Source organism: Pundamilia nyererei, unplaced genomic scaffold (assembly GCF_000239375.1).
Source record: "Pundamilia nyererei isolate P.nyererei 1_Seehausen unplaced genomic scaffold, PunNye1.0 scaffold00226, whole genome shotgun sequence".
NCBI classification, from domain to species: Eukaryota; Metazoa; Chordata; class Actinopteri; order Cichliformes; family Cichlidae; genus Pundamilia; species Pundamilia nyererei.
Window position 1 is genome coordinate 338,458 of NW_005187627.1, and position 17,462 is coordinate 355,919.

Sequence of the window (17,462 nt, forward strand, 5' to 3'; positions counted from 1 at the left end):
CAGCGCTGTATTTCCTCACTCTGCCCCTTGTTCTGGCTTAATGATAAAAAGGCATTCCATCTATCCCCTGCTCATTCTTGGATTTCACTTTTGTTTTCATGAAAACGTGACACTGGAAGGCATGTGATATACTTGTGATTATGTAAACTCTTGTAGTTAAGATACCAAGCAAAACGACACCTAAAAAGCGGTATGATTTTAAGTCTAAAACAAGCCATAATAGTTACAGTTTAATAATTTGTTACTGTACAAATTCAGTGGACAAGACCTTCCATAGATGAGGCTCCATACAACCATTTTTCAACCAGATGTGCCAGGTCTTCTACTGCATAAAGAAGTATTGGAGACAAATTGCGCTCACTGGCGCAGACTGACTCAGACTGCTTGCAGTGCGTTGGCAATCTGTCTGCATTTATAAACTAGACAGTGAGTATTTGCAAACTTTCTCTGAGTGAATATAGTCTGTCTGAGTCAGACTGCAGTTGTTTGGAGACAGGTTACCCAGGAGGTGAGCTGTGCAATCAAAAGTGGTCACCCAGAGGTTGAGGATGTTGCACAGCCAGTCTCTGAGCAACCAGTTGGTCACAGCAACTGCTTGCAATTGGTTGTTAAATGCAATGCAATACAATGAAATCACTGGGAAAAACATGGCTTTTATTAGTCATAAGGAGGTTGCTGACTTAGGTTTGCCAATAGAAAACTTAGCCCATGACAGTAGGCTTTGGCCAACCGAGAACGTGTTGACCACAGATGCTTTGTGACTGTTTGCTGAATTTTTACTTTACTCTATAGTACATATTAAATATTTGCATGTACATATATGTATATATTACTTACAGTATATATAGTGTCAAACAGACTTAGCAAACATTACCAAATGATAGAATGGTGGGCATTTTTGGTGTTCGAGTGCTCTCTAATAGTATTTTAAATTTACTGCAACAAATTCTATGGAATGAAAGATACTTAATATCTTGTGGTAAATGTAGCTCAGGCGTATGGTTTGCTGTCCATTAGCCACTACGTAGGTTTGCAGTTTGATCCTATGGCTACTTCCATGTAGGTGCTGCAGTTTATAAAACAATGCTTGTCCTGACTATGGATTTGTACTTTCAAGAGATAAGCAGAAGAACATATAAAGCTACCCCGAGCACAGGTGACAAGTTCGTAGCACCTGTTATTAGCTGAGCAGGGAGAAAAGAAGAGATAAATTAAATGCGTGCGTTCAAATTATTATTATTATTATTATTATTTTACACAGGCAAGGGAGCAGGTCAACCACATAAACCGGTCTGAAAGCTGATCCCCACAGTCTAAGCATGTCCTCTGTGCTGAGGTCTCTTTCTGCCAGGATCACTGGCGCACACACACACACAAACACACACACACAAACACACACACAAATACGTCCATGCACAGAGTCACATTCCTCTGCAGGCTCTGCGAGGGGCAGGCGCAGAGTGTGCTGGAAGCTTGGAACTGCTCTTCAGAGTGAGCGTCTCCCTCCCTCCCTCCCTCTCCCTCTCTCTCTCACTCTCTACCCCCAGTCGTTAAGTTTGCGAGCAGAGGAGGAAAGAACGGCAGAGAGACCAGGGGAGGTCTGACGACACTATCCCAGCATACCCAGCACCTACTTTAAATGCACACTCTGATAAACGCAGGCAGGCTCTTATTTACTGGAGGAACACCAAGAAATATAGCCAAGCTGTCACACTCCAAGACATGTGTGCAACTTTCCCTGCCAGGACAAAAGCTTAAGAGGAGGTTTGGAAACATACATGTGTGTCCCGTCCATGGCAAAAAAGTCTGCATGAACTCTGACTGCTGGAGGTCCAACTTAAGGATGGAGGATACATGTTTCAGGCTAACGTTTTCTGATTCAGCACTTAAGAGAACATCTAGTAAAGCATAGAAGGAGAAACAAGAGACACAAGAAATTTAATCACCCTCAACAGCGCTTCCAGGCTGATATGATGCTGTGGTACCACTACAGTCGTCACCTGCTGTCGCTGGCGGCGCTTCTGGTGATTGTGAGCTGCGGAGGAGGTGAGCAACGGAGAGGGACGGACGGCAGCAGCAGTAGCAGTAATGGAGGGAGTACTACTAGTAGTAGCAGCAGCAGCAGTAGTAATTCCAATAACAGACGTTTTCATAAGATCCAGCATGGCCAGTGCACCTACACCTTCATCCTACCTGAGGGAGAGGGAGCTGGAGGAGGCTCCTGCAAGGAAGCGAAGGCCAGTAGCTCGCAGTACAACGCCAACTCTCTCCAGAGGGACGCTCCACCACCTGAGCCAGACTTTCCCAGCCAGAAGATCCAGCAGCTGGAGAACGTTATGGAGAATTACACCCAGTGGCTACAGAAGGTAAGGAGGAACTTTATGTGGAGCATCAGGTGCTAGATCTCTCTTTTCATTTAAACATGATCTTGGCTTAATGATAAGCTGAAATAAGAACGCAGTGGAATTTTCCTGTTTTAATCAGAACCACGCTGAAAATCTTAGAATTGCATCTGCATGAGTTTTTTCTTTTGAAGTGGCTGCTGTGTGTTATTTGTTGAGATATTTGTGTCTGCTTGGGTGTGTGGTCTCCCCAGAGCGTCTGTTTGTAGCTTCACTAGATACCTTGTTTTGGTTTGTGGACGAGGCTGTCAGACTAAAACCATGCAGTGTTTGCTGTTTTCATGTAGTCGACACGTAGTTTGTCAAAGTGCTTGTCAGTAGGAGAGTTTATGTGCCTTGGAAAAGTGCAGCTTTCTTTTACCCATATCCCCCCCCAAAGGGTGATGCTGTGTGGCCACTTTCAAAATAAAATTCCAGAGATTACCACACAAAACACTGACAACATCAAAAATGTTAAAATGCACGGCTGTCAACTGGTTGACTTACACCTCATAACTCCTTCAGTTGTTGAGAAAGCAGCCTGGTCTCATAGTGGCATTAATCTTCTTTGCTTCTGAGTTGACAAACAGACTTTTATTAGTTAACAAAATATGTGTTTTTGATAACACACAAAAGAGGACAGACTGGAGTATTTGGTTACGTAACTGTGTACTGCGTCTCTGTCTAACACATCTCTGTTTTCCTGACGTCTTCCTACTTTTCTCTGTGTTAACCGCAAAATTCCACAGATGCTCATACAGCAAAGGTAGCTATATGTCAGTCACCCTCTGCTCTCCAGTGGGCTGTCTCTTTAATGGCAGGAAGTCAGAGGGAGCCCCAAGAGACTCAAAGAGGAGGAAAAGACATGGAAGGAGAATGCTCTCTTTATTTTTGTTCAAGTGTGAGTTTAGCCTGAAAATCCAGATTCATATAAAAGAAGTTTTATGTGAATATTTTTATTGGAAGAATTTATTGGTTAAATAACTCCTAAATTAAATCCTTTTAATGGGAATTTGAAGATCTGTGAGGTGTTTTGTTCAAATATGTTAATAAGATGCGAATTCTGAAGCCATATCTGATACTGCTTGGCAGGCACTCTGCTTTTTCAGGCTTTGAGACTTTGTGTCTCCGAAAAGCCCAAGACCGTCTCTCTGAAATGAATACACGATTCAAACAAACAAACTTCCAATTTTGGCATCACAGGATCTCGTGCTCCTGCTCTTTCTACAGTGTTGTTGCTCCCAAATAAGATTAGCATGTCCAGTCTGCCATCAACACCTAAAAGCTGATGGCTTATTTTATTTTCCGCAGTTTGTAAGTCAAACACGCGCACAGCTAACAACTGATGGATTTCATGGATCACAGTGTAACGGGGAATTTATCAAGCTGAATTTCACCGATTAATCTGTTTGTATGCAATGAACATGTCCTTCGAAAGCTCTCAGAGCTACGCTGCGTCTGCTTTTCGTTTTCTCAGAGAAAGTAATTTTCACTCCACAAGTTGGAGGAAATAGTCATTTCTCATCAATTAACCAGGTAGTGGCAGCGGTCTGCTAGAGCGAGATGTTGACTGAGTTCGTAATTAAGGGAGGTAGTGTTGGGGGCTACTCCACCCTCCAGCAAATTCAGAATATCTTACGAAACTACAGAACTTAGAAATGCGTCTCAAACCAACTTGGGTATAGCACAAGAGGATTTTGTCGCTACTACTGACTTTATCTACATTTAGCATTCTGTGTGTCACAGTTGTTTATGTAGAGTCACCATTAAAGGGAGGAAAAATGAGAAAAGACTTTTAGTAGTCAAACGTCTGAAAACTTGTGTATGTGTTTCTGTCTGTGTCTTAAGTGCAGAGAAAGGCCATGGTTTATAATAATACCAGCTCTATCTTTGCTCAGTGAACCTCATCCGTCTATGACAGTACAAGGGACCCTGTGAAAACACAACGGCAGCATTCGTGCACTGAAGGTTTGACTAATGGGACCTCTAGAATAACTTTCTCCTCAGATGTAAGGAAGAGAGCACCACTACTGCCATTGTGCTTCTCTCCTGACACCTAGGAGTTTATCGTGCAGGACCAAAGACAATCTTATCATGAATTTTCTGATGTATCTTCTAAATACTGTAAATTTAAATACAAAAGCAGAAAAAACAAGTATCAGAAATAAAGAGGAATTACCTCTTGGTCATTTCATAAGGGAAGTTTAAACACACAGTGGTAATTCACGCTAATTGCACTACATGGGGGGGGAGAACATCAGGATGCAGTTAACATTTTTCATTGGACAGAAGATTAAGCGTCTCAGTCGGTCTATCTATCTTAATCACGCCGGTCTTTTTACTGCTTGTCTAAAAGAAAGCTCGCCCTGATGTTGCTCCAACCAGCCCTGATGAAAGAGACGGACAGAGAAGATCATTATAGATAGCAACCCTGTGCCTGTGCTTTCAGTCCAGTGTGGGGGGTAGACAGTTAAGAGTGATGTAGCAAACAGCTGTTGGGGAAGTGTTTTAAGCCTGAGATCTTACCTTTGTCAACCCAGGGTAAAGTATATGGACCCGGATAACATTCCTAACCAGTCAAAGGTGGCTCGTGTTTGCTCAAGGATTACTTCTTTTTCCTGTCTGCAAGGTGAAGAGCCATGGATAAGCTTTCTTACCAGAATTTCACAGAATTATAAAAGGAACACACGGGCAGAAAAACCCCACAAAAAACAAGAAATGGAGAGAAAATAAAAGACAACAGGTAGGTGACTGTGTTTGGTATGCAAATGTGTTTTTATTTTTGACACTTATCTATAATACTTTTATTTTCTGTTCTTACCAAATATATTGCCCACAGTGATATTAATTATTCACTGATTTGTACTTTAATGGGGTTTATATTGGGCAATAGCTGAAAATGAAAAAAAAAATAGAGAAGAAACACCCTTCAGTGATGCTACAAGTGTTGATGTTGCATAGTCTGTCCACCTGAGGGCGCTCTGCAACTTGTTGGCAACAGGTGTTTGCCAACAAGGAAGAACCAAACAAGTATAGATCAAAATCCTTTATCAGACAGGCTGTAAAACTGGGACAGTACATCAGACATTTCACAGGATTCAATTCCCACAATGCACCTGCTGCAGCAACTCACCTATCTGTTACAAACCAGCCAATCTTAGTACAAAACAGAGTGATACAGAATACTGAAGCTAACAAAATGCTAAAATACATACTCAATATGCAGCAGGAAGGTAAAGTACGAGTTTTTTCGAATTTTCTCCATATCTCATAAACAGGTGTTTTTGCTATCAGTTAGTTCCTTGCTAGAATGCAATACGGTTACAGCTTAGAAGAGATTTTGTTATCTTATGCTGGCAAGTCAGCTTTATTTATTATTATTATTATTTATTTATTTATTTATTTCAAACATATGTCACCATATGTCACGTCAAAGTGCATAAAAAAATCGTCCAATTTCAATCCAAATCCAGTGTATGCCTGTAAAATTCCACAATGAAACTTTGAATATATATAAGTCTCAACCACAGTGTCTCACAAACATCAAACATAATCATTTAGCATCAACCAGCAGCAAGCTAACGTTTCCATTTCTGAAGCTTTTATAACATAAACTGTCTGGTCAATGCAGCAAACCTTATTTTTGAAATACCTAAGTATGAGTTGATCTTCTTGGGATTTAAAATATCTCATGCTTATAACTTTGTGCAATTTAGGGCACAAAAAGGATTCCCAGTGTCATCTCGCCATAAGGTCTCCTACCGTTTATGTACATATACAGGCCATAATGTTCTAAAAACCTCCTATTAAAATGTTTTCTTCAAGCAGGCTGTCCCAAAATCTTAATGCTATCGGAACAACAGGACAATTTCACCTCGACTAAATGTTACCAGCCGTCATGGAATAAAGAAGCCAGAAGATTGCAAATGTAACCAGGAGCCAGATTTAAATATGCACTTATTGCATAAAATGAGTTTTGTTGGTGGTGGAAACATTTTTAAAAGCTACATTTTATCAGCATCTACTTTTGAATTGTGTTTGGAGTTTCCCCTCCCTTTTTTTTGGTTGTTCGATAGAGTGTGGATACAGGCAAGTTTTCATAACTGATATACAAACTGAAATGACCAAAAATGTTGACTGAGCTAATAAGATTTTGATGTTCGACAAATTCCAATATTTAGTGTTGCGACATACTTAGATCAATACCAAAACTCAGCTTTATTGACATGTAAAAAGATGAAACTGGTGTTTTTTAGTGCACTTTAACAACAGATGGTGTTCTTTGGTGCACTGAAGTGTAATAAGATCTTCTCATTTCCCCCTCTTGTGGAAACTGCAGAAAGTTTCTGGAGAAGCCTTTGCCAAACTAAGCTGTTGGACATGGAGGGGAAATGACCATCCTGGGTGTCTTATCCCTGTGAAATTCCCATCTTTCTGCCTCTTGACGAACTTGACTGCGTTGCATAAACAGTGCTTTAGAGGATATACCAACATGTGGGCAGCAGCTTGTTTCCCTTCCATATTGGGAGTTCATTTGAGAAAGAGTGAATATGTTTCTCTACTTAATGCTGTCAGAAGGCCACACAGTGTGCCTGGGGATCCAAGGGGAAACCTATCTATTTTAGTAGTGACTTCCTCTATAAGAGTTTATTTTCACTCGTAATGTTGTCCAAAGCTAACAATCGGATGATACATAAAGACGGGCAAATGCTCCAAGGAATAAAAAGTCTTGTCCTTCTGGACCTCTAAACTTGCAAAAAGGAAACCATAGAAATTACAGAAGGGCGCTCCAATAACAGCTTCCAGAAGGGTTTTCTTGGTTGCACTTGTGCTTTGACTGTAAGTGAAAAGGAAAGAGAACTTTCTGCTTCTGCGTGTCGTGGGAGCAGGGAAAAACATTACAACAATGCCGCAGTATTTCCACACGGACATGAAAATGGGGTTCAACACTGTTAATGTTTCTGATTTTCAGGGAAAGGGGGCATTTAGCGGTTTTGTCATGCTCAATAAGCCGTACCGCTTTGTTTTCAGACTCACCCGTTTTTTCCAGAGGTCGTATTTCAATTAACCGGTGGCTGCGAACATGATGGCAGCTTTGATACTGGCCAGGCAGGTATTGTACACCTATGTCTCTTTAAAGTCGCATGAATGAAGCAGTACATTTCTAGGTAATGTGACAGTCCATTTTGAATTTGTCTAGTTTCCTTTAGTGCAGCGATACAAAGTTACCATTTGGTTTCTTTTTCCATCATTCATTTTAGTGAATTACTCTCAGCTGGGTACTTTATTGAGGATTTATTTTGCTTTAATTACAAGGTTATACATTTGGCTAAATGCTTGCAGGATTTATGACATCCCCACTGAAAACACTGTAGCTATAGCTTGTAGCTTGGCACCCATTCGTGCATCTGTAAAATAAATTGAGAGTTTCCTCTTATAGGCTCATGTTTCCGTGCACTCTCACTCTTCTAATGGTGCTAATTTTTCTTCATTTGGTCGTTAGAGGTATTACGAATGTAGGTACTCTTGTGATTTGGCCACTTGGACACAGTGAAAAAAGTCACGCACATATGCTATACCGTATTATTACTTTTAATCATCATTAAAAAAAATTTGGAGGTAGTCTGAAGTCTAGCCCCAGGCCATCTGATTGATGAGAGGTTGTATTCAGATTCCTTTTAGCTCTAATCTGGTCACCACCAACTTCAGAGGGACATATCTGACTTTTCAGCTGCTAAACGCTCCATTATGTTCACCTTTGCTAACTTTGCAAGTCTGCTTTTTAGTTGACATTAAGAACAAAGCGGTTTAACTAGAGCTTTTTTTTTTTTTACTTAAACAGCAGTTTGCCAGGACCAGAAGAGTCATAAGAGAAACAAACCAAACAATGAAGTCAGAAGCAATTCCAGCACTGAGACTTTGAAATAGCCTCCAACTCCAACTTTGTTTAGCTGACTCTCTGGACGCCTTTTAGTCAAGGAGGCTTTTTGTTGAGATTCTTATGGATAGTACCTGTTTTTAGTTAGCTGTTTTCCTTAATTCCTATATTTTATTTTTTGGATTGCTTTGTGAAGATATATCTGTAAAAAGCACTTTAGAAATAAACTTTACTTCCTTACTTATTTATATCTCAATATTTGTAAAAGCTCTGGGAAATTATTTAGAGTTAATAACACCAAGTCATCCATTCATCCACCCGTTCAACTTAGGGTGAAAGGTGCTGGAGCCTATCCCAGCTGTCATGGGGCAAGATATGGGGTAGGTTGACAGACCATCACAGAGCCATTGTTTATACAGCAATACAGATTATATCAGCTTTAAGGTAAGTGTATGTGTATAGGTTTTATTCTAGTGTGGTATTTAAATATTTTCTTATAAAATTGTTGAAATAAGAGGTTTTTTGTTTTTTTGCCTCCCAACAGAACAACCATACATAATATTATTCTGGGCAGACAAGTGAAAGCCATTAGTACTAGAGTGGAAGTTGTTGTCAGAAGAGTTGCCAAAAGCAAAAAGGTTCTTGTCTGCATCTTTGCCACTGCTAAGGTTGAGTGATTATGAGCCAAATATGAGATAATAACAACTTAGATAGAGTGGAACATTAGACATTATGGTCGATGTAAGTGCACGGTTAGTAATGTAATGTGCTGTTATTTTAGCCTGCAGCAAATCACGAGTGTGTTTAAGCTTACTTCAGTCGCAGAGCTGCCTGTTATCTTTTTTGTATTTTTGTTTTATAATGACTCTTGATAAACAGAGCAGATGATAATATTACTCACCCATATCTGCTATTTGTTTTCCTCCAGACTTCGGTTCATGCAGGTCGTACGCTGTAAATCAAAGTTTGATTAAGGTCAAAGGAACTGATATGGCATTAAAAACAAAGCTCTGTTTGGATATTTGATATTTGAGCTGTTTGCAGAGAATACCCCAAGACGTCTAACTCGGTTTGAATTTGCAGTAATCTGTCAGATGTTCTCTTTTTTTTTCCCAACTGGTTTGTTTCCAGGAAAAGATAACTGATAAAATATCAATTTCTTGTATTGCTGATTCTGGCAATGTGCCGCAGAATGAAAAATAAGGATACGCTGTGAATTTGAATGCTCTCGCTACATGCTTCAGTTTGTGTTCATCCAATTTGGAAGTTCACTCTAAGTTGTGTTGTTTGATCTTCGTTTATGATAATTTTCAATCCCGTAGATATTTCTGTGAAGTGGAGGAAAAATTCCTGAAGCCGCCTTAGATGCTGCCTTTGAGGCCGGCTCTCCCTCCAGTGTCTCTTTGACTCTCCCTGACAGATGTTGCATTCTGAGTGGATGTCTTTGTTTGTCAACGCTGGGGAGCCTTCCAGAGGTTCCAGAGGGCAGCGCCGTTTCACCCTGCTTGGAGTTAGCCTTGCAGATTGTGTGTTTCTCGGATTCTAAAGCAAAGAAACACAAGAATCAAGGTCAGATGCTCCAAAATGAGGAGAAAAGGCCGTAGAGTGAGGCCAAGTTGTAGAAAACTGTTGACAGGAAGCGCATAACGGTGAAAAGAAGACAGAAGAAGATTGGGACAGACTCGGAATAGTAGGAAAGAAAACATAAACAGCTTCATTCCCTCGCACTGTGGCCTACATAGATCTTCAAATGAGTAATGGTTGTCTCCATTGTTTTTGTTGCGTTCTTATGGTGGCAGGATGTGAGCCACTTGTTCTTAAGCCCTTCGTGTCACATCTGAGCATTACTTCACGTATTTATTTAATCGTTTATTGTCTTGTGGTGCGAGTGAGGGAGGCGAGCTGCTCTGTGAGTATTGTGCAACGTATTGAATTACATCTTCAGACCCACACATCTTGATGGAATTCAGTCTGGAGCAATTCAGAAGGGCAGGCTGTTTATAACCTGCCTCTGTTTTCTTTGGGCGCTTTGGGCACATGAAGTGAGTCGGGTCTCGGTTTATCGCTTTAAGTGCTGTGATTGGTTTGACACTTCGTTCAGCCTGCTAGTGGCAATACGCACATGCACGAAAAGATATAGACGCACATGCAGACACATTTGCACCCACAAATCTTAATATTTGCTTTGAAAGCAAAGACACTCGTAACCCTGTACAGAGTTGTGTTTGCGTTAGCGGGGACCTGAGCCAGACTTCTCATATTTCACAGAATACCACAGCTGGAGCTGGCACACTCACTGCAGACGTGTAGAGGAAAGTCAGTAAAGTGGGTTACCCTGTGACATTTCTTATGTTCCCTGCTGTTAAACAATAACACCCTCAAAACATCGTACAGTGCAACTCAAGAGTCCTCATAAAATCAATGACTCCGTCGACTGTTTCAGTATGTTTCTTTTCTTTGGTCGTTTTAGCTGTTTGTACTTTCGGTCACGCTGCTATCAGAGCTGTCGATTAGCTGATAAGGAACACCTGCTGCACGACAGAATTTGGTGACGAATTGCACCAAGTATGCAATTCACAAGCCTAAAACGCATAATTCGTTTGTTTTTAAAACACAATCTAAGTATTCAATCAAGTACGGTAACAAGAGGCTCTAACGAATAATCTTTTAGGCAAGCAAGCTGTGGATTGGATTTTTTCTTTCTAGTAAAGGCTCTAAAAAGTTCAACATTACATATAAGCAGATACTGATTTAGATTTTCATTAGAACTTGCTTTGTTGCATTACACCAAACTATAGCTAATCACACTCCCACCAAAAAAACCCACCCAAATTGACATGGAAATAGCTCTTTTATATAATTCAATGTTGTAAAAATCAGTCTATACTTAATTTATCTAGTCCTACATATTTTTTTCTCTGTGCTCACAAACATGTTGATACATATACTCACTGGCCACTTCTTCAGTTACACCTTTGCGAGTTGGACCCTTTTTTGTCTGCAGATTTATGGACTGCTGCTGCAAATCTCACTTTCCACAACAGCCCAAAGATCTGGTTGCCGTGGAAGCTATTTGAGAGCTGTGAACTCGTTGTTATGTTCCAGAAAGCAGTTTGAGATCATTTCAGCTTTTGTGACATGGAGATTTATACTGGTGGATGGAGCCATCAGAAGATGAGAACGCTGTGGTCATAAAGGGATGGACAAGGTCAGCAACAGTACTCAGATAGGCTGTGGCATTTAAAAGATTCTCAGCTGGTACTAAGAACCTCAAAGTGTATCCCCCACAACATTACACAACCAGCAGCACGCCTGTATCACTGATATAATACAGGATGAATCCATGCTTTCATGTTGTTTACACCAAATTCTGACCTTTATAGAAATCTGGACCTTCATTTAGGACTGTTTATTATTGCTACATTGTTATTCGAGTGCGCGTTACAGGGAAAAACCTTGTAAAAACACTGCTGTATTTGGTGTCAGCCTGAAGCATCAAGCTGTTTTTGGTTTAGGCAAACAGTTGGCTGTAATGATTAGTACAGGTGGATTTTAGCAGTCAGTGTTGTGATTACTGGTAGAGAAAGCACTTTGCACACATTTAGGGATGGAAAAAATGTAGCGTAACATTTTTCTTCATGTACTTCCCCTCTGCAGTAACGGTGCAGTGACAGACTACCTCTAAATTGCGCTGCTGCACGGTGACCTAACAGGAACTAACTTAGAAATCTGTTGTTGATTGAAAAGATGGATGTGCTTGTTGGTCTGAGTTTACAACGAAAATACAAATGGTTACAAATAGTTCCAGAAGTTTATTTAAGTTGACATGTTTGCTGTGATTCTGAGGTGGAAAGGTTAATCCTCCAGAGGCCTGGACATGGACGTTAGTAAATCTGCACGCGTGAGTGTGTCACGTTCGTGTCCGTTTCTGCATGCGGGTTTGTGCACGACACTGTTTTATCTGCACAAGCCTGTTTTTTCGCCTGTGTTTGGATGAGATGACCTTGAGCTTAGCCGATAATCTGAGAAGGATCATATGAGATGTTACTTCTCTGGGCATGTGCAATCACAAGGTGCAGAAACTGGAACAGAAGCTGACACATGCTGTCAAACAGCACTCACATTATCCATGTAAATGTATACACGTCAGTGATACATGATGTCTATGATGTCTCGTCTAAGGGAAGGATGAAGATATAACTTTTAACAGTTACAGATTGCAAAAAAGAATGGGTGATGTCACTGTTTTCCTAAAATCTACCTTGTATGGAGTAATTATCATTGTTTGCCATGATACAACTAAGATTCGTGGCTTTCTCATGGTTTTCAGTGCTACAACAGCACCAGACGGAGTTCGGTTCCAAGATTAGATGTTCATATTTCAGTTTTTCTGAGCGTTGTGGTACTCATCATGTTGGCTTAACAGTTAAGGTTTAAAGTTCATTCACGTCCTCAGAGATGGCAGCTTTCAAAAAGAAAACAAAGCCTCTTCTCTTTTTTTTTTCCACAGTGTTATTGCTTTACAGTCCATTTAGTACCTGGAACCTTTAAGCCCTCAAACTAATCACAAAAAATGGATAAGATGTTTTGTTGTTTGAGCATGACCATTTATGTTTAGTTGCACTGGTTGAAATCATTTGATCCATCCTTTGCTTTTGCTTTTGTTTATAGACATGTCTTGAGTGCCGCTGCCTATGAAATTCAAAAACAAACAGAAACTGAACACAGAAACCCAGGAATTAGACAGGTAATGCACACAGTGTGCACTTCTCTAAATGATCCTTTTCTCTACTTCTGTTTTCTTTAGCAACCTTGCACAACAGAAAAAGATGTGATGTAATTCCAATGACATGCTATGTCAAGAACCTTTCAATGTGTGTACAAATGTACTCGTACTGCAGTTTTTCTATGAAAAACATCAAACACGTGAGCAGCTAATGATCAAGATGCACAAACATGCAACATGTCAACCGAAGCCAAAGATCAAACTGCTCATTAGCTGCACATCGTCGATAAGAGCAGCGTCCACGTCCTTTTAAACATATGTGGTAAACTTCGGGTCAAAGCTGTTTCATGTGTGCATGTTAGCTGGTCTACTTCGGCCTCACTTACTTAGAAGTGCCTCGTGCAGCCACTGACAGTGCGTGTTAGCAACAGTGGAAGCGTGCAAAATGACTGAACAGTAACATAATCTGGACCTGGTGCGATAGTGTCTCTGTGTCTTCGGTATTAAAATCAAAGCGAAGCAAAGATTGTAAGAAAGACTCGGAAATGCAAGCACGTGTAGATGTGCAGATATGGGATGGAGGGAGGCAGAAAGAGAAAGTGAAGGAGGCCGTGCTCAGCTCACACTGTGGTGATTAACTATAGGAACAGTTTATAAACTCCGGAGTCTATGCTTAATGGGATGTTAGGATGAAAGATAAACACGAACGTGACATTGAAGGAAACAACCCTTGTCATTAAAGGCTCATTCGTTTTGATTTAAAAAGACGCCCAGCTTGGTAGGTAGTGGGGCTGGCACACAAACTACTGGAACCATTTTTCCCTGAGGTTTTGCCTGACTAGGAGGTTTAACATACAACGCTGTATGTAGTAAGGTTTCTGTCATGGCTGAAATTAAAACAAAACATGCCCCCTTTCATATATTTCTACAACTGTCTGGCAGAGGAATCTCCTGCTGGGATGTTTTGAGGGTATACTGGAATGCTATCTCAAATATTTGGACGTAATAGACTCCTCCATGGGATGGTGGGTTTGTGATCCCTGTGTGCTTAAGTAAAGGGGCAGACTGACATGGCCAGCAGCATAGACACACAAAAAAAGACTTTTAAAAAAGGGTGCATTCCTGTCCAGGAATGTGTCCCTGAGGAAAGCTTCTCATGTTGGATGACTAAGTGAGCCACAATATCTCAGGACTGTCCCTCTGCTGGTGCTCCCAGTTTAAGACATCTGGATGAATGGTAGCAGGTCCAGCTTTGTTTGCTTATTTGTTTTTCGTTATGCATTCCCATGTCTTGAATGACTGCAAGAACTTCCTCTCCCATAAGGCTAGATAAGCAAAATTAATTGGAGTAATTTTTGGAGCATTTTGACATTAGATAGCACCAATGTAACTGGAGTATTTATGAAAATATACATTCATATGCACACTTTCCTTCACTGTATTTGTTTACATTTGTCATTGAAAGAAACCATGCTTTGTCTCTAATAGCGACTGTTACATCTGCTTGACTTAGGAATCATACATTAAATGCTGTCTTGAACCACCCCTCATTTCTTTAGGTACAGTGATTTATTGAATCATGTCCATCATGCAGTAAATAAAGGCTCTTTGGCATAAAAGAATTCCCATGTTAGAACTGTCTCACGCATGTAATTTCTTTAAGTACTCTGCAGGAGTAGCTCCCCAGTTGTCTATCAAGGTGATCCCATACTGCTTCAATCATGGTGAGGTTTGGGCTCTGAGAAAGTCAGTACATGACTGATGGTGTTCTTTTGTCTTTCTTCTTGTCTTTTTTCTCTACTCGGGGATGCTTTTACTGAATTGGCATCAGATGCTTTCCAGATGGTATTGCATCATGAATCAAAATCTGCTGATACTTGTCTGTGTGCATAATTCCATTCTCTTTGATAATATCCTCACACCACTGGCTGAAATGCAGCTCTAAACCATTTCAGACCCATTCTACAGAAGGCTGTAGATACTCACTGTTGTACCTCTCTCCTGATCTTTGCAAGACTGCTTGCCATTGATTTTCAGTGGGGACTGGTTTTTGTGTAATTTCAGTTTTTACTTAATTTGGCATACCTCAGCATTTTATTCCTTAAGAATGGCTTCTTGATAGCCACCCTTCCACTGATGCCATTTCTGATTAGGCTTCGAACAATAAATGGATCAACTGATCTGAACTTGTCAAGTGTCCTCAACTTTTTTAAGGACACACTACACACCATGCTCAGATACGCCAAGTTTTTGGCTAATAGCTTTTTGGGAATTGCCTTGTTGGTGCAAAAATACTATTATATTGCTGTCAAGCAGTGCTATCTTGGCATTGTTCATAGATTCAGCTAAAGAAATGAGAATAAAATGTGTTTTTGCGACAGACTGCCAGTAACCTAAAGTAAGGACCTAAAGATACAATTTTAAATTTATAATAATAACAATAATAAAAGCTTGTTCCTACCGTAGATTTTATGAGATGGGCTTGTTCTCTCAGTTTTATAGGAGTTGTAGCCTGTAGATATTATGATATTTTATGTTTCTTCTCTAACACTTTGCAGTGATTTGAGTTATGTGTAGTTTCACTGGAATTTAGTCCTAAAGAAGCACCGAGCAGAGCAACTCTGAAAATTCATTTCCAGAATAAATTTTCCTCATGAAAACAAGCAGTGTCTGTATAATCGTATCAAAATCAGTAAATGAAAACCAAACATTGCTCTTGGATGTTCTCACACAAGTGCTACAAAACTCAAGTTCAAGGCTTTAAAATGTCCGTCTCTCTATTTTATGTCAAAAGACCGTGTTTGTCCATCTGTGCTTTTCATAACACAATGCCAACATTGCAATTTTTATATCTCAATCTGTCATTCTGACAAAGACTTTCTTTGTCGTATATTCTAGTAGTTTATCACTGAATGTATGTGTTATAGACATAACACTGTCAGACTTTGATTTAAAAGATCCTTCCAAGTTTGACCATTCACGTAAGAGAAAGCATAACACAGATTACACAAAATTTATGTCTCAAAGAAACTAATAAAAAAAAAAAAAACAGACTAAAAGCAACAAGAGCAACACAAGCAGGTTTTCTTCTTTCTTGGGTTTTAATGTTTTTGCAAATTTAACATAATCAAAAGAAGTATTAAATCTAAATTTGACTCGGGTTTGTGTTTCGAAATCCTGATTAAGAGCATCAGAATTTTACCCAGACCTTGTTGAAAATCAAGCCTCATTTCAATTGAAGCATTTAAATTATCTACACAGAGATCTCATCAGTTGTTTGGGAAAAAAAATCCCCACATCAAAAGGTATTATGTATATTCCCCCTTCTGTGTTTGTGATTTATTTGAATGTTTAACACTGAGTAATGATATGCAAAGTCGTATAGTTTAAGAATATCTGACAAAATGTGGAAAATATGAACTTCAATTTGGCTTAAAACTTTTGCACTCTGGTTAGAAGTTCTGATTTGTTTTTCCTAAGAAATATCACCCAGCCTTGAATATACCAGCCAGAAAATCTCACTTTCTTTTATTGGCTGCCCTGTTGACAAACCATCATGACAGTAAACCTTTGAAGGTTGAAAAATGGTGTGCGTCTGAACCTGCCAAGCAATTTTGGGTACTTCAAACTACGCACTATAATTGACCTAATCATTTATAAAGAGCTTGGTTTACTTAAAGTTGTGTACACATGTTTCATTATGTCCTTGGAAATACAAAACCACAACAAGATTAGCATCAATACTGTCTTGACAGGTTGACAAACGGGAAGAAAACAAGCAAGAAAGATATAAAGGGGGAAGAAAAGGCAGTGTTGGATCAAGCAGGTGCTGGCAGGCACTTGGTTGTTTTTCAGATGGCCAAATTCACACAGATCAAGAGAGCTGAGAGAGGGTTTGGACAACCCAATTCATTGCGCACTCCTATTCCTATTCTAAATTATCCACCATCAGCATGTTTACTTGCTTTCTTGTATTGCTTACAGACCTTCTCCAATGTAGTGGCATGACTTTCACAAATAATACATTCTGTGGGAACTACCTCCTTGCAGGAAGTCTATACTGACCTATAAAATCCTTCTGCACCAAGGGCACTTCCACAGTTTTTGAAATGGGAAGTCCCCCTGCCTCTCTTTTTAAGCTTTCTACTTTATACTCTGTGGAGTAGAAAATATAATGCCTTGATCGATGCTCAATATTCCAGGTGAGGGAATACCAGAAAGTTGATTCTGTAGTCTGGATAGAGCATTTTCAGTCGAAGAAGCATTTCGTCCCTAATCCAAGTGATTTCTTCAGTCTCGACTCAGTGCAAGTTTCCCCAACCTTACTTGTGCTTCGTTTAGGTACTTGAGTGAATGCACTCAAGGTGCCAACCAATTAGGGCTGAACGATTATGGAAAATAATCTAATTGCGATTTTTTGCCCCAATATTGCGATTGCGATGCGATATGCGATTATTTTTTAAGGTCTTTGTCTTCT

At 39.9% G+C, this 17,462-nt stretch overlaps 1 protein-coding gene across 1 annotated transcript in view; it reads left to right on the top strand.

The window, feature by feature from the left end:
* Positions 1 to 1,538: 1,538 nt before the first annotated feature.
* The window catches only part of angpt1 (angiopoietin 1), a 57,266-nt gene continuing 41,342 nt past the window's right edge, over positions 1,539 to 17,462 (top strand). The window contains exon 1 of the mRNA XM_005748655.1: positions 1,539 to 2,366. Coding sequence (XP_005748712.1) covers positions 1,971 to 2,366 — 396 coding nt within the window. The 5' untranslated portion in view covers positions 1,539 to 1,970. The remainder of the gene's footprint in view (positions 2,367 to 17,462) is intronic.